The sequence below is a fragment of the Oncorhynchus nerka genome, linkage group LG27 (genome assembly GCF_034236695.1).
Source record: "Oncorhynchus nerka isolate Pitt River linkage group LG27, Oner_Uvic_2.0, whole genome shotgun sequence".
Taxonomy (NCBI): domain Eukaryota; kingdom Metazoa; phylum Chordata; class Actinopteri; order Salmoniformes; family Salmonidae; genus Oncorhynchus; species Oncorhynchus nerka.
The window spans coordinates 98,433,413-98,458,036 of NC_088422.1; the positions used below are offsets into that span (position 1 = coordinate 98,433,413).

At 43.3% G+C, this 24,624-nt stretch overlaps 2 protein-coding genes across 4 annotated transcripts in view; one reads left to right on the forward strand and one right to left on the reverse strand.

The window, feature by feature from the left end:
* The window catches only part of homer2 (homer scaffold protein 2), a 129,243-nt gene extending 126,258 nt beyond the window's left edge, over positions 1-2,985 (reverse strand). For 2 of the 3 annotated variants that reach the window (XM_065012435.1, XM_065012433.1), the window contains exon 1: positions 1,979-2,507. In XM_065012435.1, coding sequence (XP_064868507.1) covers positions 1,979-1,983 — 5 coding nt within the window. In that variant the 5' untranslated portion in view covers positions 1,984-2,507. Of the gene's footprint in view, positions 1-1,978; positions 2,508-2,808 lie in introns of those variants that run through there. The other variant, XM_065012434.1, reaches the window with a different exon arrangement.
* A 139-nt stretch (positions 2,986-3,124) lies between these two features.
* On the forward strand, positions 3,125-5,922 carry LOC135565410 (RNA guanine-N7 methyltransferase-activating subunit-like protein). Its single transcript, XM_065012438.1, has 3 exons — positions 3,125-3,229; positions 3,616-3,786; positions 4,487-5,922. The coding sequence occupies exons 2-3, from the start codon at positions 3,617-3,619 to the stop codon at positions 4,719-4,721; spliced, it is 405 nt and encodes a 134-aa protein (XP_064868510.1). The 5' UTR covers positions 3,125-3,229; position 3,616; the 3' UTR covers positions 4,722-5,922.
* Positions 5,923-24,624: the final 18,702 nt, after the last annotated feature.

Here is a 24,624-nt window from a genome sequence, read left to right on the forward strand (position 1 = left end):
GTAAGTCGCTCTGGATAAGAGCGTCTGCTAAATGACTTAAATGTAAATGTAAAATGTTTGGGGCAAATCCAATACAACACATTACTGAGTACCACTCTCCATGTTTTCAAGCATAGTGGTGGCTGTGTCATGTTATGGGTATGGCTTATAATTGTTAAGAACTGGGGAGTTTTTCAGGATAAAAAGAAACGGAATGGCGCTAAGCACAGGCAAAATCCTAGAGGAAAACCTGGTTCTGTCTGTTTCCACCAGACACTGGGAGATGAATTCACCTTTCAGCAGGACAATAACCTGGTTCAGTCTGTTTCCACCAGACACTGGGAGATGAATTCACCTTTCAGCAGGACAATAACCTCAAACACAAGGTCAAATATGCAGTAGAGTTGCTTACCAAGACAACATTGAATGTTCCTGAGTGGCATACTTACAGTTTTGACATAAAATAGGTTTGAAAATCTATGGCAAAACTTGACACTGACAGAGCTTGAATAATTTGTTTAACAATATCTCTAATGTACAAAGCTGTATAGGAGGAGACTCCCTCTATCCCTGTGGGCATCACATCAAATCACACACACACACACACACACACACACACACACACACACACACACCCCCCCCCTCTCCAACTGTATCTCTAATGTACAGAGCTGTATAGGAGGAGACTCCCTCTATCCCTGTAGGCATCACATCAAATCACACACACACACACACACACACACACACACACACACACACACACACACTGCCCCCCACCCCCTCTCCCACTGTATCTCTAATGTACAGAGCTGTATAGGAGGAGACTCCCTCTATCCCTGTGGGCATCACATCAAATCACACACACACACACACACACACACACACTGCCCCCCACCCCCTCTCCCACTGTATCTCTAATGTACAGAGCTGTATAGGAGGAGACTCCCTCTATCCCTGTGGGCATCACATCAAATCCCACTGTATCTCTAATGTACCGAGCTGTATAGGAGGAGACTCCCTCTATCCCTGTGGGCATCACATCCCACACACACACACTGCCCCCCCCCCCCCCCCTCTCTCTCTGTTTGCTTTGCCGCCGCTTGTTCATGCGTGGGCACAGTTGACTCTGGCACCTCTATTCTCCAACAGCAGAACAGAGCTGGAGGCAATGACGGGGAAGATTCCACCTGCCTAGTCCAGCCAGGCTAGCTGAGCCAGCAGCGTGAAGGCATCCATCCCTCCTCACACAGATCTCATCTGATTGGAGGATTCCACCGGTTGGCCACTTCTCTTACTGACATAACAGTGTTTGCACTATAAAGTAAATAGTGTAAAATAGGGCTGACAATAACATCAGACAGAATTAAGTGCCTATGCAGTATGCACTTCCATACAGGATATCCTCTCCTATAGGTCTACGGCACATTAGGCTATCTGTACGGTGTAGCAAATAACTGAGGAGAGTAACATGCGTCTCGTTCAGTTCTAAGAGGTTGAAAATAGTACTATTTGTCATTAGCCTATAGGCTTCCTAAGAAATCAAAATATGTCAATCATAAAGTGACATTGCTTGGCTTGTTTTGTTGTTGTTGACAATAATTCTACATGGGAACTATGTTTTGCACCTTGTCCTGGTAAACTGTCAAATGTGCGTCTCTCTCTGGCACAAGACTCGTATGCTATCAGACACGTTTCGGAGATAAGCTATCACGCTGAATGGTTTGGAGAGGGAGGAATTCTCCACCGTATCACCTCGGGCGAGCCGTGCGCGCACACCGCGCGCAGGGACGCTTTCCATGCCAAGACAAGCTTTTGAAACGATTATTGTTACCATTAATTATTCACCCATTCTATTCTAACCCCCCTCCCCCCAACAAGTGTAGGGTAGCCTATGCATGCAGATCAAACACATAACTGACATTTTAGATAGTCAGAAAGCAAGTGTCATAACATTACATGCGCTCCAGAGGACAACCGTTTCTGTGGCTTCTATACTTACCCCATTGCCGCGGAGTTTTGGGACAACCCTTCAATTATAAAAAGGTTAGAAGAAGCGAACTTTAAAAAAACGCAGTGTCTTTAAAAACAATGTAATTAAAATAGATCCAGTCTTGGCATTAGCTATTGGATAAGTCCATTCCAGGGTATCGGCTGCGAGCAAGTAATGTGATCACAGAGAGTAGGGAAATATGATCCCTGCACTCCCTCGCGAGCTGAGCGGCGTTTCGATTTTCCTGATAGTCAAGCGTACACAGAAAAACCTAATGCCATTTCATTAGCCTAACTTATTTATTCAGACGAGGTGACAACTTATGATCCCACCCGTTCCGTGTTTTCTAACGCTGTGCTTTCAAAAAATAATAAGTTATGATGTTCGCTGAATATTCCTTGACTGCTGCGCTGGAGTTGCCTTGCCTCGGATCTGCGCTCTCAGCTCTCTCCCCAATGGGTTAGTGTTTCGTGAGAGGCAGGCAGAGAGCAGCAGTAGCGACACAGTGCGGCTTCCACCTGCTCTCAACAGTCCTGCCTCCCACACAATGATCTCCTTTCTACAGCGTTCTAAGAGCCTGGGATATGAAGTTACACTGTGGTCTATTTCATAATCTATTCTCAGGGGAAACGTGAGAGAGAAAAGTGGACTTTTGGCCTATTTGTGACATGAAATTAAATATGCTCTTCACAAGAAACAATATGTGTTTATTTCAAACTGTGCAAATACTCTAATTCTGCAGTGATAGACCTAGGCCCAAAATTACAACATAATGCAGGTAGGCATAGGCTAATTGGCATAGGCTAACCTACTATTAACCTACTATTCTCAGCACTTACATGTCGATGGAGACGAGGCTGGTTTTCGGCTGTCTTTTTCTGATTCAGGCCTCGTTGAGCTGACCACCACCTCAAGTCACATTCCACGCCAATTTACTTCAGGTGGCAGGTGCTTGACTTGATTCTCTGCAACCATCAGGGGTTCAATATCAAGTTTTTATTATTTGACCTACTTCTGATGATGTCGATTGTTCACACTTAAGTAATATGTGGAAAAGGTTTGTTGCTAATAGTTGGCGAAATATTTAAATAAAATGTGTTGACTATTTCTGGGGGGGAAAGGCGGACGCGTGATATCCGGAACCAATTGATATCGGTAGCGTGTTCCTAGAGGGACGTTTTTTGCCGTGGCATTCTTGTTTTCAACATTTTGTCCAGTCGTACATGTCGAAGCTGTCTGCTGAATAAATACAATTTACAGGTAATTTCTTACATTTTGTCTTCACCGGTTCCTATTGTATGCCATACTTAGCTGTGATGTAACCAATAGTTTTTACAACAATGTCAAAACTAAACTGGCTGCATCGCAGCTATGCAATACTCGGATATATCTAGAAAAGCGAAAGTAATTTTGTTCGCCAAATAACGTTTCCCGGATAGGTGATTACGTCAACCAAATCTGGGGTGTATTAATTAGTTGGATTATGTTGCAAAAACGTTTCGTTTGTTGCAAAAAAAGGAAAACCGCTGGCCAGCTAGCTAGCAACAACACGTGCGAAGCTAATCCACGGCCTTTTCCTGGTATTTCTAAAGATGTTTTTTTTTTTTTTTTAAAGTTGTGAGTATCTGGTATTTCTCTCATTGTAGAATGACAGATGGTCCAGAAACGCCGCCTAACTATGAGGAGCAGTTTGCCCACCGGTTCTCTCTCGAGGACCCGGAGTACCAACAGTACGTGAGTCGCCCCGCCAACCCCCCGCCACTGGTAGAGGACTGGGGAGGGCGTGGAGGTGGAAACAACCGGGGCAGAGACAACAGGTAAACCACAACGACCTTAACTAGCTGGCTAACTGGGTGCGTTCATCTCATTAAACGTTTTGCTACATTGTGTGACGGTTTGTATTTGAACAACATGTTTCCTCCACAATCTGAGGTATGGTTGCTCTAGTTTTGTGAGGGTGGTGCAGTGTGGTCTGATTTATTATGGGTGTGTGACCACTTGAAATCTCTAAACTAGTTCAACACCCCTTACAGTAGGCCTGGGCAACTCCAGTCCTCGGGGAGCCTGATTGGTGTCTCACTTTCCCCCCCATCCCTAGAAACACACCTGATATAAACAAATTGCATTCTAAAATGAAGATCCTGATTATTGGAGTCAGGTGTGTTAGCCGTGGAACCGTGTGGTTCTTCAACTGGGTCGTTCAGAACACCACTGTTTCTGTTCAATCAAATGTTGCACACCGTTTTGATCTGCTGAACGCAGCCCTGTCTCGTCTCTTCATCGTTAATATATTTAACACAGTATTGGACTGCTAACTACGACCATATTATTCTGCGCCGTAGTAAGAACAGGACATTTCCTGAAGTGTTTCTGCACAACAATAGCAGCTGGTCTGATATGTCATTCTACAGTTTACTGGGATGGATAACATGTTCATTTGGTTGATGTGTTATTTTTTTCTTCCCGACTCTCCCCCCCACATCTCTTTCTCTCTCTCTTCCTCCCTCTGTTCTTCAGATCACAGGACCGTGGCGCGTACAGGGGCCGTGGTTGGGGAGGGGACAGGGGCCGTGGTTGGGGAGGGGACAGGGACCGTGGAGGGGACAGGGACCGTGGAGGGGACAGGGACCGCGGAGGGGACAGGGACCGCGGGGGAGACAGGGACAGGCGTTACGACCAGGGTGGGGGTGGGCATCAGTCTGGAAGATACAACTCCTACAACCAGAGACCATCACATTACGACCGCTACTGAACTCCTCTTACTGTGGAGTGACCTCACATCTCTCCAACCCTGTTCCTAGAGGGAGATCCTCCTGTAGGTTTAAACTCCAACCCTGTTCCTGGAGAGAGAGCCTCCTGTAGGTTTAAACTCCAACCCTGTTCCTGGAGAGAGACCCTCCTGTAGGTTTAAACTCTAACCCTGTTCCTGGAGAGAGACCCTCCTGTAGGTTTTAACTCCAACCCTGTTCCCGGAGAGAGACCCTCCTGTAGGTTTAAACTCCAACCCCAGGTGTAACTAACCTGATTCAGTTTATCAACAAGATAATTGTTAGAACCAGGTGCGTTTGACTAGAGTTGGACTAAAAACTCTCCAGGAACAGGGTTGGAGTTGAAACCTACAGGAGGGTACCTCTCCAGGAACAGGGTTGGTGAACTCTGCATTATTACACAAATACACCTGGCTGACACACACACACACACTGGCCGTAGCAGGTCAATCTGATCTCTCACCTCTTCCAGATTTAATATTGTATTGATCAGTGATGTCATGCTCTAATCCACACGGAACAGGATTACAACAGTGGTATTGATTATTCCAGCCAGTAGTCTGGGCATAGAGACAAACTATTTTCTCTATAGGCCCTTTTCTATAGTAGTGCACTATATAGGGAATAGGGCTCTGGTCTATAGTAGTACCACTATATAGGGAATAGGGCTCTGGTCTATAGTAGTACCACTCTATAGGGAATAGGGCTCTGGTCTATAGTAGTGCACTATATAGGGAATAGGGCCCTGGTCTATAGAAGTGCACTATATAGGGAATAGGGCCCTGGTCTATAGAAGTGCACTATATAGGGAATAGTTTGCCATTTGGGACACAATCAGTGCAGCAGAGTCAAATGTAAAGTTTAAGATGCTCATCTTTGCTACTAGTGTGATGAAGTGCATTGATGGGCATGTGGTGTATTGTGAGGTGGTTCTCTTGTTTTCATTTAGTTTGTTTCTCTTGACTCCTAAGACGACCCATTCAGCTGGTCTGGATGTTGATACGGTGTCATTGAATCAATCTAAAAATGTGTAATGAATGAAACCACATTTGAACAGTCAATGTAATCTATTTTCTTACGTCACAAATATGCTTATTCTTTCCAGTTGAATATGTGACTTGGAATTGTAATCAGTAACACAATTTTATAAAAAAATTTGTCTGAAAAATACAAATATAAAAATTGTCTTTGTCTCTCTCTCTCCCATTTTCTTGAGCCTCTTAAAACATGGGATTTTGAAGCCTTTTAAACATGCTTTATGTCCAGGGGGTGTATTCATTTGTTTTCCACTGTAGCAAAGTATTTTGCAACTGGAATCGTTAACTTCGAACATAAAAAAAAAAACCTTTTTATGCAATGAAAATGAGAGTTTCTATTGGACGAATTCAGTTAGGTCCCTCCCTGTTTTATTTCTGTCATGGGATGTTGAACCCCTTTTGAACATGCTTTCTAGTCCAATAATAGTATTGGCTTAATCTGGGTCCTCACAACCACCCCTCGGTGTTAAGAATAGCAGCAGCGTACTAAAATCCTACGGTTAGGGTCAGAGCCCTGGTCAAAAGTAGTGCTCTGTATACGGAAATGAGGGGGAGTCATTTGGAACACGTCATCCGTCTGTTGTGTTATATAATGAATGACGACCTGCAGTAGGGAGGGTGTCGAGCACTACATCGTGGGTGGCAACGTCTCTTTAAACCCTACTTAACACCGGTGACTAATGGCTAATACTGCACCAGGCACAGATCTAGGATCAGCTTTCATTTCCCAAATCAAAACCGTTAGCTGGAGAGTAACATAGAACTGACCTTTAGATCCGTCCAGCCTGTTCGGGCCGACGTAACTCTCCACTCATATCAAGGGTGACGTCTCCTTCGTCCTAATTATGAATGACTCATCACGGCTGCTACTGTATCGCCATGAGCCAAGATGGCTGTCTGTGGTGGTCCACTCCCAATTAAAGTGGGACTTCGAGAAGAGAGCCAGAGAGCTCAGTTTCTCAGGCCTCCTCGACTGCTACTGTATCACCATGAGCCAAGATGGCTGTCTGTGGTGGTCCACTCCCAATTAAAGTGGTACTTCGAGCAGAGAGCTCAGTTTCTCAGGCCTCCTCGACTGCTACTGTATCACCATGAGCCAAGATGGCTGTCTGTGGTGGTCCACTCCCAATTAAAGTGGTACTTCGAGCAGAGAGCTCAGTTTCTCAGGCCTCCTCGACTGCTGCTGTGTGAGGTCACCCACTACTGCCCTGCAGCCCACTCACATCCTGTGACGTAACCACAGAGCTCCAGTGGTTTTCTGTTTATTATAGTGTGAATATACAGTGTAAAGTCTACATCTCATAGCGTTGTACATTCCTGACTACACAGCGTTTGTATAACCAGAGAGAGTTGATTTGCGTGTCTTCATTGAGCGTGATGTGGTGTAAAAACATAAAGGCTACATCTCATAGCGTTGTAAACTTCTGACTACAGTGATAGTTCTATCATTAAAACTACAACCCAGTAGCTTTATCTGACTACAGTGATAGTTCTATCATTAAAACTACAACCCAGTAGCTTTATCTGACTACAGTGATTGTTCTATCATTAAAACTACAACCAACCCAGTAGCTTTATCTTACAACATCTGTGTACGTTTACCGCTCTGTGTTGTTTCCATACAGACAGAACTAATGCACAGGGTAATATGAAGGAAAAACAACTCTGTTAATAAATCACCTTTCCCTGCGCTTTGGTGTGGTGATGAGGAGCTGAAAGATGTGACGATGAGAGGAGCTGAAAGATGTGAGGAGCTGAAAGATGTGGAGATGAGAGGAGCTGAAAGATGAGAGGAGCTGAAAGATGTGATGAGGAGCTGAAAGATGTGGTGATGAGAGGAGCTGAAAGATGTGATGAGAGGAGCTGAAAGATGTGATGATGAGAGGAGATGAAAGATGTGACGATGAGAGGAGCTGAAAGATGAGAGGAGCTGAAAGATGTGGAGATGAGAGGAGCTGAAAGATGTGATGAGAGGAGCTGAAAGATGTGGAGCTGAAAGATGTGGTGATGAGAGGAGCTGAAAGATGTGATGAGAGGAGCTGAAAGATGCGATGAGAGGAGCTGAAAGATGCATGGATAATGTCGCTGTATGGCTGCAGGTATTAGACAGCTAGGGCCTCTCCTGTCACCCAATAGGAAACGAGGCATGACACAGCTCACACTATTCTTCACTGACTGTCTGGTTTACTTAGTTGATTGGATGAATCAGATGTGTTAGTACTGGGTTGGAATAAAAGGGTTAGGGTTAGTAGTAAGTAAATATAGCAGTAAATATATCTCTGCGGGAGTGAAACTTGATTCATAAAATCAAGGGCTTGACGAGCAGTTGATTAGTTAATTAGATTGAATGTGGAACAAAACACGTTGACTCCCTGAGAGGCCAAGGCCCCTCCTGTAGTAATCCACAAAGCAACTCAAGTAGGAGTGCAGATCTAGGATCTGTCCATATTGATCTGATTCGTTATGATCTAACAGACAAAACTGATCTTAGATCAGAACTCTGAGACTGGATCACGGGGCCCTTGGTCTGCGTATTAAACAGCACCCTTTATAGTGTACTAGTTTTAGTTTTAAACAGGGCCTAAATGTTTGTGTGTGTGTGTTTATCAGACAGTACAGGAAGCACAGCAGATGGAAGTGTGGCACTCTGTCCCTGGGGAATTTGGTAAGGAGTTTAGCTCTTCCGGTTGACTGTCTATTTATTAGTAGGAAATAAGCTGCGTGTTAACTGTAGGAAATAAACCACACTGCATGTTAAACTGGGGGAAATAAGGCCTTAGCTGCATGTTAAACTGGGGGAAATAAGGCCTTAGCTGCATGGTTAACGGCTGGCCCGAGTGGTGCTCTGCAAAGAGAGGTGCAATCAGCTGTGATGACAGGGACAGGGAGGGAGAGAGGGATTCTGGAGCGCGGCGGGGGGAGGACTGCTGTCACTACAGTAATCAGTTCAGATTAGCCTAACTTAACTTTAGCCCTGGCAACAGCATCCTCAGAGAGGGAGGAGGGGAAAGACAAGGAGAGAGAGAGACTGATTTGAGAGATGGACCAAAGGAGGAGAGAACTAGAGACAAAGAGGGAGATACAGAAAGACAGAGATGGTGACATATAGTTAAAGAGAGAAACGAGAGACCAAAACAGGTCTCTGAGAAAGGGATGAACGGGGTAGAGAGAGAGAGGATTAGAAGAATTAGTACAGCTGCTTAGCTCTCTGACTGTCTCATCCTAAACGATGTCTTCACTGCTCAAAGAAAGTTTTCCTTCAGAGAAGTTAGGGATTTTATTTTGGGCGGTTTAAACTAAAGTACAGGAGTACGTACTGCTGCTGCTGCTGCCCACTAATACAGACAACACAACTAGCTGCTGCCCACTAATACAGACAACACAACTAGCTGCTGCCCACTAATACAGACAACACAACTAGCTGCTGCCCACTAATACAGACAACACAACTAGCTGCTGCCCACTAATACAGACAACACAACTAGCTGCTGCCCACTAATACAGACAACACAACTAGCTGCTGCCCACTAATACAGACAACACAACTAGCTGCTGCCCACTAATACAGACAACACAACTAGCTGCTGCCCACTAATACAGACAACACAACTAGGCCACCCTGAAATGTTTATGTTAACATCTCCATTGGTGGTAATTGGCCATTTTAACGTTGGCCACGTGTGTTAAGGATTATCCCCCAGTACAGATGTAGGATCTTCATTTGAACCAGTTTGCTACAGCAGGAAAATAATCCTGCAGCAACAGGAAATTTGAATTATTATTAATGGACATTTGTGTCGGGGTTTGATACAGTTTTCATGAGTGCAAATCAAATATGACATTCCAAAGTGGAAATAACTCACTTTAGAAGCATTTTTAAAACTCAAATACATTACAAGTTTGCATTTCCTGCTTTGCACTGTCAAGAGATACTGCTTGATTCTTCATGTAGGAGTTATAAGATGTTTATGTCATATGAGAAGTAGAAAACTATTTAAGAAGTATTACAGGGAAGAAATCAACATACATTTGACACAGAGCTCAGTGGCTCAGAGCTCAGTGGCTCTCTCTGAATCCCACACCCACATATCACTGCTTAAGTATTTAAGTCATTACATTATGGAGGTGTTGGAGAGTGCTGGTGGTATAGGAGGTGAGGAGTAGGGGGAGGTGGAGTGAGACAGATATAATGGTATAGGAGGTGAGGAGTAGGGGGAGGTGGAGAGGTGGAGTGAGACAGATATAATGGTAGAGGAGGTGAGGAGGAGGGAGACAGAGATAATGGTATAGGAGGTGAGGAGGGAGAGGTGGAGTGAGACAGAGATAAAGGTATAGCAGGTAAGGACGAGGGAGAGAGAGATAAAGGTATAGGAGGTGAGGAGGGAGAGGTGGAGTGAGACAGATAAAGGTATAGGAGGTGAAGAGGAGGGAGAGGTGGAGTGAGACAGAGATAAAGGTATAGGAGGAGGGAGAGGTCGAGTGAGACAGAGATAAAGGTATAGGAGGTGAGGAGGAGGGAGTGGTGGAGTGAGACAGAGGTAAATGTATAGGAGGTGAGGAGGAGGGAGTGGTGGAGTGAGACAGAGATAAAGGTATAGGAGGTGAGGAGGAGGAAGAGGTGGAGTGAGACGGAGATAATGGTATAGGAGGTGAGGTGGAGTGAGACAGAGAAAGGTATAGGAGGTGAGGAGGAGGGAGTGGTGGAGTGAGACAAGAGATAAAGGTATAGTAGGTGAGGAGGAGGGAGACGGAGATAATGGTATAGGAGGTGAGGTGAGGAGGAGGGAGACAGGGATAATGGTATAGGAGGAGAGGGAGTGGTGGAGTGAGACAGATAAAGGTATAGGAGATGAAGAGGAGGGAGAGGTGGAGTGAGACAGAGATAAAGGTATAGGAGGAGGGAGAGGTGGAGTGAGACAGATAAAGGTATAGCAGGTAAGGACGAGGGAGAGAGAGATAAAGGTATAGGAGGTGAGGAGGGAGAGGTGGAGTGAGACAGAGATAAAGGTATAGGAGGTGAGGAGGAGGGAGAGGTGGACTGAGACAGAGATAAAGGGTTAGGAGGTGAGGAGGGAGTGGTGGAGTGAGACAGATAAAGGTATAGGAGGTGAAGAGGAGGGAGAGGTGGAGTGAGACAGAGATAATGTTATAGGAGGTGAGGTGGGAGTGGTGGAGTGAGACAGAGATAAAGGTGTAGGAGGTGAGGAGGAGGGAGAGGTGGACTGAGACAGAGATAAAGGGTTGGGAGGTGAGGAGGAGTGAGACAGAGATAACATTGGACACTATGGAACAAAAAGCCTTCACTATATCATCCTGGAATATCCAAGGCCTGAGGTCATCTGCCTTTGGCCTAAAGAGCAGGAACCCGGACTTCACCAAAGAAATCGGTAATACAGACATTGTCATCCTGCAAGAAACCTGGTATAGAGGAGACGGGCCCACTGGTTGCCCTCTAGGTTACAGAGAGCTGGTAGTCCCATCCACCAAACTACCAGGTGTGAAACAGGGAAGGGACTCAGGAGGTATGCTAATTTGGTATAGAGCAGACCTAACTCACTCCATTAAATTTATCAAAACAGGAACATTCTACATTTGGCTAGAAATTCAAAAGGAAATGATCCTAACAGAAAAATGTCCTCCTGTGTGCTACCTATATCCCCCCACTAGAATCCCCATACTTTAATGAAGACAGCTTCTCCATCCTGGAGGGGGAAATCAATCATTTCCAGGCCCAGGGACATGTACTAGTCTGTGGCGACATAAATGCCAGAACCGGACAAGAACCTGACACCCTCAGCACACAGGGGGACAAACACCTACCTTGAGATGACAGCATTCCCTCCCCCATATGCCCCCCTAGACATAACTACGACAACATAACCAACAAAAACGGGTCACAACTCCTGCAGCTCTGTCGCACGCTGGGTATGTACATAGTCAATGGTAGGCTTCGAGGGGACTCCTATGGTAGGTACACCTATAGCTCATCTCTTGGCAGTAGTACTGTAGACTACTTTATCACTGACCTCAACCCAGAGTCTCTCAGAGCGTTCACAGTCAGCCCACTGACCTCAACCCAGAGTCTCTCAGAGCGTTCACCCACTGACACCCCTATCAGACCACAGCAAAATCACAGTCTACTTAAACAGAGCAATACTCAATCATGAGGCATCAAAGCCAAAGGAACTGAGTAACATTAAGAAATGCTATAGATGGAAGGAATGCAGTTTGGAAACCTACCAAAAAACAATTAGGCAACAACAAATTCAATCCCCTTTAGACAATTTCCTGGGTAAAACATTCCACTGTAATAGTGAAGGTGTAAACTTGGCAGTAGAAAATCTTAACAGTATATTTGACCTCTCAGCTTCCCTATCAAATCTAAAAATCTCAAATAGAAAACCGAAGAAAATTAACAATAATGACAAATGGTTTGATGAAGAATGCAAAAATCTAAGAAAGAAATTGAGAAACCTGTCCAACCAAAAACATAGAGACCCGGAAAACCTGAGTCTACGCCTTCACTATGGTGAATCACTAAAACAATACAGAAATACACTACGGAAAATGAAGGAACAGCTTGTCAGAAATCAGCTCAATGCAATTGAAGAATCTATAGACTCTAACCACTTCTGGGAAAATTGGAAAACTCTAAACAAACAACAACACAAGAATTATCTATCAAAAATGGAGATGTCTGGGTAAACCACTTCTCCAATCTGTTTGGCTCTATAACAAAGAACAAACAGCAAAAATATATACATGATCAAATACAGATCTTAGAATCAACTATTAAAGACTCCCAGAACCCACTGGATTCTCCAATTACATTGAATGAGTTACAGGACAAAATAAAAATCCTCCAACACAAGAAGGCCTGTGGTGTTGATGGTATCCTTAATGAAATGATCAAATATACAGACAACAAATTCCAATTGGCTATACTAAAACTCCTTAACATCCTCCTTAGCTCTGGCATCTTCCCCAATATTTGGAACCAAGGACTGATCAGCCCAATCCACAAAAGTGGAGACAAATCTGACCCCAATAACTACCGTGGAATATGCGACAACAGTAACCTTGGAAAAATCCTCTGCATTATCATTAACAGCAGAGTCGTACATTTCCTCAATGAAAACAATGTACTGAGCAAATGTCAAATTGGCTTTTTACCAAATTACCGTACAACAGACCATGTATTCACCCTGCACACGCTAATTGACAACCAAACAAACCAAAACAAAGGCAAAGTCTTCTCATGCTTTGTTGATTTAAAAAAAGCCTTCGACTCAATTTAGCATGAGGGTCTGCTATACAAACTGATGGAAAGTGGTGTTGGGGGTAAAACATACAACGTTATAAAATCCATGTACACAAATAACAAGTGTGCGGTTAAAATAGGCAAAAAACACACACATTTCTTCACACAGGGTCGTGGGGTTAGACAGGGATGCAGCTTAAGCCCCACCCTCTTCAACATATATATCAACGAATTGGCGCGGGCACTAGAAAAGTCTGCAGCACCCGGCCTCACCCTACTAGAATCCGAAGTCAAATGTCTGCTGTTTGCTGATGATCTGGTGCTTCTGTCACCAACCAAGGAGGGCCTACAGCAGCACCTAGATCTGGGCCCTGACAGTAAATCTCAGTAAGAACAAAATAATGGTGTTCCAAAAAAGGTCCAGTCACCAGGACCACAAATACAAATTCCATCTAGTCACCGTTGCCCTAGAGCACACAAAAAACTATACATACCTTGGCCTAAACATCAGCGCCACAGGTAACTTCCACAAAGCTGTGAACGATCTGAGAGACAAGGTAAGAAGGGTATTCTATGCCATCAAAAGGAACATAAATTTCAACATACCAATTAGGATTTGGCTAAAAATACTTGAATCAGTCATAGAGCCCATTGCCCTTTATGGTTGTGAGGTCTGGGGTCCGCTCACCAACCAAGACTTCACAAAATAGGACAAACACCAAATTGAGACTCTGCACGCAGAATTCTGCAAAAATATCCTCCGTGTACAACGTAGAACACCAAATAATACATGCAGAGCAGAATTAGGCCGATACCCACTAATTATCAAAATCCAGAAAAGAGCCGTTAAATTCTATAACCACCTAAAAGGAAGCGATTCCCAAAGCCTTGCTATTGAGAAAGGCAGCTGAAGGCAGACCTGGCTCTCAGGAGAAGACAGGCTATGTGTTCACTGCCCACAAAATGAGGTGGAAACTGAGCTGCACTTCCTAACCTCCTGCCCAATGTTTGCCCATATTAGAGACACATATTTCCCTCAGATTACACAGACCCACAAAGAAATCGAAAAAACAAACTCCCATATCTACTGGGTGAAATTCTACAGTGTGCATCACAGCAGCAAGATGTGTGACCTTTTGCCACGAGAAAAGGTCAACCAGTGAATACAACCCATATTTATGCTTATTTATTTTCCCTTGTGTACCCTTAACCATTTGTACATCGTTACAACACTGTATATATACATAATATGACATTTGTAATGTCTTTATTGTTTTGGAACTTCTATATGTGTAATGTTTACTGTTCATTTTTATTGTTTATCTCACTTTTGTATATTATCTACCTCACTTGCTTTGGCAATGTTAACACATGTTTCCCATGCCAATGAAGCCCCTTGAATTTTAATTGAATTGAATTGATATATATGATATATATATATATACAGAGGGAGATATATACAGAAGGAGATATATACAGATAGAGGGAGAGATACAGGGAGAGAGACAAAGAGAGAGATATAGAGAGAGGGATCCTCTTTTCTGTGGTTGAGGAGGCCCTGTGTCTGGTCCAGTGGGTTGTCAGGACTCATAGAGTGTGTTTGTGGCGATCTTATCTGACAGGGAGGTAGCCTGTGCTGGCGTGCGTCTCTCTCCTCTCTTTCTCTCTCTCTCTCTCTCCCTCTCTCTCTCTCCCTCTCTCTCCCTCTCTCTCTCTCTCTCTCTCTCCCTCCCTCTCCCCCTCTCTCTCTCTCTCCCTCTCTCTCCCTCTCTCTCTCTCTCTCTCTCTCCCTCTCTCTCCCTCCCCCTCTCCCCCTCTCTCTCTCTCTCTCTCTCTCTCTCTCTCTCTCTCTCTCTCTCTCTCTCTCTCTCTCCCTCTCTCTCCCTCTCTCTCTCTCTCCCTCTAAGTTGTAGGTCTCTCTCTCTCTCTCTCTCTCTCTCTCCCTCTCTCTCCCTCTCTCTCCCCCTCTCTCTCTCTCTCTCTCTCTCTCTCTCTCTCTCTCTCTCTCTCTCTCTCTCTCTCTCTCCCTCTCTCTCTCATCCCCCGTGTTTCCCCGCAGCACTAAGTGACCTATATCTTGTGTCAGGGGGGCGTAGGGGCTGTGCGCGTGTGTGTTGTGTGTTTCTGTCTGTGTGTGTGTGTGCGGGCAGGGGCTAAGGGTTGGAGCGTTGTAACATGTGACTTATGGGGCTAAGGGTTGTGTAGGTCATTAGAGTGTTATAACATGTGACTTATAGGGCTAAGGGTTGTGTAGGTCATTAGAGCGTTATAACATATGACTTATGGGGCTAAGGGTTGTGTAGGTCATTAGAGCGTTATAACATGTGACTTATAGGGCTACGGGTTGTGTAGGTCATTGGAGCGTTGTAACATGACTTATGGGGCTAAGGGTTGTGTAGGTCCCATCTATTTATAAATCAGAGCTATACTCTCTCTGTCTCCGCCCCGGGCTAGGACTGACATGTTCTCTGTGTCAATAATAACACACCACAATGTTATTTGTGTGTGTGAGTGTGTGTCGGAGCATGTACATGTGTTTGTGAGAAAGAGAGAGAGAGAGAGAGGCATGTGTGCGTAGATTTAAGATGAAGTGGTGAACAGAATAGCACCACCCTCTGCCTCCCGCCAACAAAATATCCCTGTGTTGTAAAACCAGCAGTAACAGTAATGTGATGTGTTCCAGTGTTCTTTTACAATGGATTCTGAAGACATTCTCATTCTAGAACCAGAGAGTGGACATAAACCTACAGAGATGTAATATAACACTAGAGTGGACATAAACCTACAGAGATGTAATATAACACTAGAGTGGTCATAAACCTACAGAGATGTAATATAACACTAGAGTGGACATAAACCTACACTACAGAGATGTAATATAACACTAGAGTGGACATAAACCTACAGAGATGTAATATAACACTAGAGTGGACATAAACCTACAGAGATGTAATATAACACTAGAGTGGTCATAAACCTACAGAGATGTAATATAACACTAGAGTGGACATAAACCTACAGAGATGTAATATAACACTAGAGTGGACATAAACCTACAGAGATGTAATATAACACTAGAGTGGACATAAACCTACAGAGATGTAATATAACACTAGAGTGGACATAAACCTACAGAGATGTAATATAACACTAGAGTGGTCATAAACCTACAGAGATGTAATATAACACTAGAGTGGTCATAAACCTACAGAGATGTAATATAACACTAGAGTGGTCATAAACCTACAGAGATGTAATATAACACTAGAGTGGACATAAACCTACAGAGATGTAATATAACACTAGAGTGGACATAAACCTACAGAGATGTAATATAACACTAGAGTGGTCATAAACCTACAGAGATGTAATATAACACTAGAGTGGTCATAAACCTACAGAGATGTAATATAACACTAGAGTGGTCATAAACCTAACACTAGAGTGGTCATAAACCTACACTACAGAGATGTAATATAACACTAGAGTGGACATAAACCTACAGAGATGTAATATAACACTAGAGTGGACATAAACCTACAGAGATGTAATATAACACTAGAGTGGTCATAAACCTACACTACAGAGATGTAATATAACACTAGAGTGGACATAAACCTACACTACAGAGATGTAATATAACACTAGAGTGGACATAAACCTACACTACAGATATGTAATATAACACTAGAGTGGACATAAACCTACACTACAGATATGTAATATAACACTAGAGTGGTCATAAACCTACACTACAGAGATGTAATATAACACTAGAGTGGACATAAACCTACAGATTTAAAAACATTTTTTTTTATTTCACCTTTATTTAACCAGGTAGGCTAGTTGAGAACACCTTTATTTAACCAGGTAGGCTAGTTGAGAACAAGTTCTCATTTGCAACTGCGACCTGGCCAAGATAAAGCATAGCAGTGTGAACAGACAACACAGAGTTACACATGGAGTAAGCAATTAACAAGTCAATAACACAGTAGAAAAAAAATGGGCAGTCTATATACAATGTGTGCAAAAGGCATGAGGAGGTAGGCGAATAATACAATTTTGCAGATTAACACTGGGGTGATAAATGATCAGATGGTCATGTACAGGTAGAGATATTGGTGTGCAAAAGAGCAGAAAAGTAAATAAATAAATAAAAAAAAAAAACAGTATAAAAACAGTATGGGGATGAGGTAGGTGAAAATGGGTGGGCTATTTACCAATAGACTATGTACAGCTGCAGCGATCGGTTAGCTGCTCGGATAGCTGATGTTTGAAGTTGGTGAGGAGATAAAAGTCTCCAACTTCAGCGATTTTTGCAGTTCATTCCAGTCACAGGCAGCAGAGTACTGGAACGAAAGGCGGCCAAATGAGGTGTTGGCTTTAGGGATGATCAGTGAGATACACCTGCTGGAGCGTGTGCTACGGATGGGTGTTGCCATCGTGACCAGTGAACTGAGATAAGGCGGAGCTTTACCTAGCATGGACTTGTAGATGACCTGGAGCCAGTGGGTCTGGCGACGAATATGTAGCGAGGGCCAGCCGACTAGAGCATACAAGTCGCAGTGGTGGGTGGTATAAGGTGCTTTGGTGACAAAACGGATGGCACTATGATAGACTGCATCCAGTTTGCTGAGTAGAGTGTTGGAAGCCATTTTGTAGATGACATCGCCGAAATCGAGGATCGGTAGGATAGTCAGTTTTACTAGGGTAAGCTTGGCGGCGTGAGTGAAGGAGGCTTTGTTGCGGAATAGAAAGCCGACTCTTGATTTGATTTTCGATTGGAGATGTTTGATGTGAGTCTGGAAGGAGAGTTTGCGGTCTAGCCAGACACCTAGGTACTTATAGATGTCCACATATTCAAGGTCGGAACCATCCAGGGTGGTGATGCTAGTCGGGCATGCGGGTGCAGGCAGCGATCGGTTGAAAAGCATGCATTTGGTTTTACTCGCGTTTAAGAGCAGTTGGAGGCCACGGAAGGAGTGCTGTATGGCATTGAAGCTCGTTTGGAGGTTAGATAGCACAGTGTCCAATGACGGGCCGAAAGTATATAGAATGGTGTCGTCTGCGTAGAGGTGGATCAGGGAATCGCCCGCAGCAAGAGCAACATCATTGATATATACAGAGAAAAGAGTCGGCCCGAGAATTGAACCCTGTGGCACCCCATAGAGACTGCCAGAGGACCGGACAGCATGCCCTCCGATTTGACACACTGAACTCTGTCTGCAAAGTAATTGGTGAACCAGGCAAGGCAGTCATCCGAGAAACCGAGGCTACTGAGTCTGCCGATAAGAATATGGTGATTGACAGAGTCGAAAGCCTTGGCGAGGTCGATGAAGACGGCTGCACAGTACTGTCTTTTATCGATAGCGGTTATGATATCGTTTAGTACCTTGAGCGTGGCTGAGGTGCACCCGTGACCGGCTCGGAAACCAGATTGCACAGCGGAGAAGGTACGGTGGGATTCGAGATGGTCAGTGACCTGTTTGTTGACTTGGCTTTCGAAGACCTTAGATAGGCAGGGCAGGATGGATATAGGTCTATAGCAGTTTGGGTCCAGGGTGTCTCCCCCTTTGAAGAGGGGGATGACTGCGGCAGCTTTCAATCCTTGGGGATCTCAGACGATATGAAAGAGAGGTTGAACAGGCTGGTAATAGGGGTTGCGACAATGGCGGCAGATAGTTTCAGAAATAGAGGGTCCAGATTGTCAAGCCCAGCTGATTTGTACGGGTCTAGGTTTTGCAGCTCTTTCAGAACATCTGCTATCTGGATTTGGGTAAAGGAGAACCTGGAGAGGCTTGGGCGAGGAGCTGCGGGGGGCGGAGCTGTTGGCCGAGGTTGGAGTAGCCAGGCGGAAGGCATGGCCAGCCGTTGAGAAGTGCTTATTGAAGCTTTCGATAATCGTGGATTTATCGGTGGAGACCGTGTTACCTAGCCTCAGTGCAGTGGGCAGCTGGGAGGAGGTACTCTTGTTCTCCATGGACTTCACAGTGTCCCAGAACTTTTTGGAGTTGGAGCTACAGGATGCAAACTTCTGCCTGAAGAAGCTGGCCTTAGCTTTCCTGACTGACTGCGTGTATTGGTTCCTGACTTCCTGAACAGTTGCATATCACGGGGCTATTCGATGCTATTGCAGTCCGCCACAGGATGTTTTTGTGCTGGTCGAGGGCAGTCAGGTCTGGAGTGAACCAAGGGCTGTATCTGTTCTTGGTTCTGCATTTTTTGAACGGAGCATGCTTGTCTAAAATGGTGAGGAAGTTACTTTTAAAGAATGACCAGGCATCCTCAACTGACGGGATGAGGTCAATGTCCTTCCAGGATACCCGGGCCAGGTCGATTAGAAAGGCCTGCTCACAGAAGTGTTTTAGGGAGCGTTTGACAGTGATGAGGGGTGGTCGTTTGACTGCGGCTCCGTGGCGGATACAGGCAATGAGGCAGTGATCGCTGAGATCCTGGTTGAAGACAGCGGAGGTGTATTTGGAGGGCCAGTTGGTCAGGATGACGTCTATGAGGGTGCCCTTGTTTACAGAGTTAGGGTTGTACCTGGTGGGTTCCTTGATGATTTGAGTGAGATTGAGGGCATCTAGCTTACATTGTAGGACTGCCGGGGTGTTAAGCATATCCCAGTTTAGGTCACCTAACAGAACAAACTCTGAAGCTAGATGGGGGGCGATCAATTCACAAATGGTGTCCAGGGCACAGCTGGGAGCTGAGGGTGGCCGGTAGCAGGCGGCAACAGTGAGAGACTTATTTCTGGAGAGGGTAATTTTCAAAATTAGTAGTTCGAACTGTTTGGGTATGGACCTGGAAAGTATGATATGTAATATAACACTAGAGTGGACATAAACCTACAGAGATGTAATATAACACTAGAGTGGTCATAAACCTACACTACAGAGATGTAATATAACACTAGAGTGGTCATAAACCTACAGAGATGTAATATAACACTAGAGTGGACATAAACCTACAGAGATGTAATATAACACTAGAGTGATCATAAACCTACAGAGATGTAATATAACACTAGAGTGGTCATAAACCTACACTACAGAGATGTAATATAACACTAGAGTGGTCATAAACCTACACTACAGAGATGTAATATAACACTAGAGTGGTCATAAACCTACACTACAGAGATGTAATATAACACTAGAGTGGTCATAAACCTACACTACAGAGATGTAATATAACACTAGAGTGGACATAAACCTACAGAGATGTAATATAACACTAGAGTGGACATAAACCTACAGAGATGTAATATAACACTAGAGTGGACATAAACCTACAGAGATGTAATATAACACTAGAGTGGACATAAACCTACAGAGATGTAATATAACACTAGAGTGGTCATAAACCTACACTACAGAGATGTAATATAACACTAGAGTGGACATAAACCTACAGAGATGTAATATAACACTAGAGTGGACATAAACCTACAGAGATGTAATATAACACTAGAGTGGACATAAACCTACAGAGATGTAATATAACACTAGAGTGGTCATAAACCTACAGAGATGTAATATAACACTAGAGTGGTCATAAACCTACAGAGATGTAATATAACACTAGAGTGGTCATAAACCTACAGAGATGTAATATAACACTAGAGTGGTCATAAACCTACACTACAGAGATGTAATATAACACTAGAGTGGTCATAAACCTACAGAGATGTAATATAACACTAGAGTGGTCATAAACCTACAGAGATGTAATATAACACTAGAGTGGTCATAAACCTACACTACAGAGATGTAATATAACACTAGAGTGGTCATAAACCTACACTACAGAGATGTAATATAACACTAGAGTGGTCATAAACCTACAGAGATGTAATATAACACTAGAGTGGACATAAACCTACAGAGATGTAATATAACACTAGAGTGGACATAAACCTACAGAGATGTAATATAACACTAGAGTGGACATAAACCTACAGAGATGTAATATAACACTAGAGTGGACATAAACCTACACTACAGAGATGTAATATAACACTAGAGTGGTCATAAACCTACACTACAGAGATGTAATATAACACTAGAGTGGACATAAACCTACAGAGATGTAATATAACACTAGAGTGGACATAAACCTACAGAGATGTAATATAACACTAGAGTGGTCATAAACCTACACTACAGAGATGTAATATAACACTAGAGTGGTCATAAACCTACAGAGATGTAATATAACACTAGAGTGGACATAAACCTACACTACAGAGATGTAATATAACACTAGAGTGGTCATAAACCTACACTACAGAGATGTAATATAACACTAGAGTGGTCATAAACCTACAGAGATGTAATATAACACTAGAGTGGTCATAAACCTACAGAGATGTAATATAACACTAGAGTGGACATACACCTACAGAGATGTAATATAACACTACACACACACACATAAACCCCACAGATGATCCCTACCGTATAAGGATCTTTGATATTATGGGGCATTTAGAGTGGTCATAAACCCTTGTTAACACTAAGGTCAACATACACTTTAACTAATTATAACACTGGACAGATTCTGTATGGAGGAATGATCAACATCCCTCCCAATGTGTTCTAGAATCTCATTAAACACCTGGAAGGATTCTGTATGGAGGAATGATCTAACATCCCTCCCAATGTGTTCTAGAATCTCATTAAACACCTGGAAGGATTCTGTATGGAGGAATGATCTAACATCCCTCCCAATGTGTTCTAGAATCTCATTAAACACCTGGAAGGATTCTGTATGGAGGAATGATCTAACATCCCTCCCAATGTGTTCTAGAATCTCATTAAACACCTGGAAGGATTCTGTATGGAGGAATGATCTAACATCCCTCCCAATGTGTTCTAGAATCTCATTAAACACCTGGAAGGATTCTGTATGGAGGAATGATCTAACATCCCTCCCAATGTGTTCTAGAATCTCATTAAACACCTGGAAGGATTCTGTATGGAGGAATGATCTAACATCCCTCCCAATGTGTTCTAGAATCTCATTAAACACCTGGAAGGATTCTGTATGGAGGAATGATCTAACATCCCTCCCAATGTGTTCTAGAATCTCATTAAACACCTGGAAGGATTCTGTATGGAGGAATGATCTAACATCCCTCCCAATGTGTTCTAGAATCTCATTAAACACCTGGAAGGATTCTGTATGGAGGAATGATCTAACATCCCTCCCAATGTGTTCTAGAATCTCATTAAACACCTGGAAGGATTCTGTATGGAGGAATGATCTAACATCCCTCCCAATGTGTTCTAGAATCTCATTAAACACCTGGAAGGATTCTGTATGGAGGAATGATCTAACATCCCTCCCAATGTGTTCTAGAATCTCATTAAACACCTGGAAGGATTCTGTATGGAGGAATGATCTAACATCCCTCCCAATGTGTTCTAGAATCTCATTAAACACCTGGAAGGATTCTGTATGGAGGAATGATCTAACATCCCTCCCAATGTGTTCTAGAATCTCATTAAACACCTGGAAGGATTCTGTATGGAGGAATGATCTAACATCCCTCCCAATGTGTTCTAGAATCTCATTAAACACCTGGAAGGATTCTGTATGGAGGAATGATCTAACATCCCTCCCAATGTGTTCTAGAATCTCATTAAACACCTGGAAGGATTCTGTATGGAGGAATGATCTAACATCCCTCCCAATGTGTTCTAGAATCTCATTAAACACCTGGAAGGATTCTGTATGGAGGAATGATCTAACATCCCTCCCAATGTGTTCTAGAATCTCATTAAACACCTGGAAGGATTCTGTATGGAGGAATGATCTAACATCCCTCCCAATGTGTTCTAGAATCTCATTAAACACCTGGAAGGATTCTGTATGGAGGAATGATCTAACATCCCTCCCAATGTGTTCTAGAATCTCATTAAACACCTGGAAGGATTCTGTATGGAGGAATGATCTAACATCCCTCCCAATGTGTTCTAGAATCTCATTAAACACCTGGAAGGATTCTGTATGGAGGAATGATCTAACATCCCTCCCAATGTGTTCTAGAATCTCATTAAACACCTGGAAGGATTCTGTATGGAGGAATGATCTAACATCCCTCCCAATGTGTTCTAGAATCTCATTAAACACCTGGAAGGATTCTGTATGGAGGAATGATCTAACATCCCTCCCAATGTGTTCTAGAATCTCATTAAACACCTGGAAGGATTCTGTATGGAGGAATGATCTAACATCCCTCCCAATGTGTTCTAGAATCTCATTAAACACCTGGAAGGATTCTGTATGGAGGAATGATCTAACATCCCTCCCAATGTGTTCTAGAATCTCATTAAACACCTGGAAGGATTCTGTATGGAGGAATGATCTAACATCCCTCCCAATGTGTTCTAGAATCTCATTAAACACCTGGAAGGATTCTGTATGGAGGAATGATCTAACATCCCTCCCAATGTGTTCTAGAATCTCATTAAACACCTGGAAGGATTCTGTATGGAGGAATGATCTAACATCCCTCACAATGTGTTCTAGAATCTCATTAAACACCTGGAAGGATTCTGTATGGAGGAATGATCTAACATCCCTCCCAATGTGTTCTAGAATCTCATTAAACACCTGGAAGGATTCTGTATGGAGGAATGATCTAACATCCCTCCCAATGTGTTCTAGAATCTCATTAAACACCTGGAAGGATTCTGTATGGAGGAATTATCTAACATCCCTCACCCATTAATGTGTTCTAGAATCTCATTAAACACCTGGAAGGATTCTGTATGGAGGAATGATCTAACATCCCTCCCAATGTGTTCTAGAATCTCATTAAACACCTGGAAGGATTCTGTATGGAGGAATGATCTAACATCCCTCCCAATGTGTTCTAGAATCTCATTAAACACCTGGAAGGATTCTGTATGGAGGAATGATCTAACATCCCTCCCAATGTGTTCTAGAATCTCATTAAACACCTGGAAGGATTCTGTATGGAGGAATGATCTAACATCCCTCCCAATGTGTTCTAGAATCTCATTAAACACCTGGAAGGATTCTGTATGGAGGAATGATCTAACATCTCTCCCATTGTGTTCTCCAATCTCATATATTTTTTTATTAAAAAGGCTCAGTGTCGTTATCCTCGCAAGGGAAGGGTGTTGGAGTATTGAAAACAGGGGTACCAATGAATCTGACCCCCATCTTTAATAAAATACAACTAATTATTTGTTAAACAAAATCGCTTTCTCTGAGCAAATGTATTTACAATAAAATAATATAATTGATCAATTTGTTGATCACACAATATAGCTCAGTATTTATATTGTTTATTATATTGTATGTTTTGCTCATCTTTATCCAGAGTGACAATCATTTAGGACCTGACTGTACATTCATCCATATGAAAATGAAAAACTTTCAAAAAACGAAACAAAACCCTACGATTTCAATGACGTTGTCACGCCTTGGTCTTAGTATTTTGTGTTTTCTTTAATTATTTGTTTAGGCCAGGGTGTGACATGGGGTTATTGTATTTTCCTATTGGGGTTTGTAGTATTTGGGATCGCGGCTGAGTAGGGGTGTTGTATAGGCTTG

Excerpts from the sequence above, each read along its gene's own strand:
- LOC135565410 (XM_065012438.1), top strand. The coding sequence starts at position 3,617 with ATGACAGATGGTCCAGAAACGCCGCCTAACTATGAGGAGCAGTTTGCC. Across the intron at positions 3,787-4,486 it reads AACCGGGGCAGAGACAACAG|ATCACAGGACCGTGGCGCGT; the intron begins GTAAACCACAAC and ends TCTGTTCTTCAG.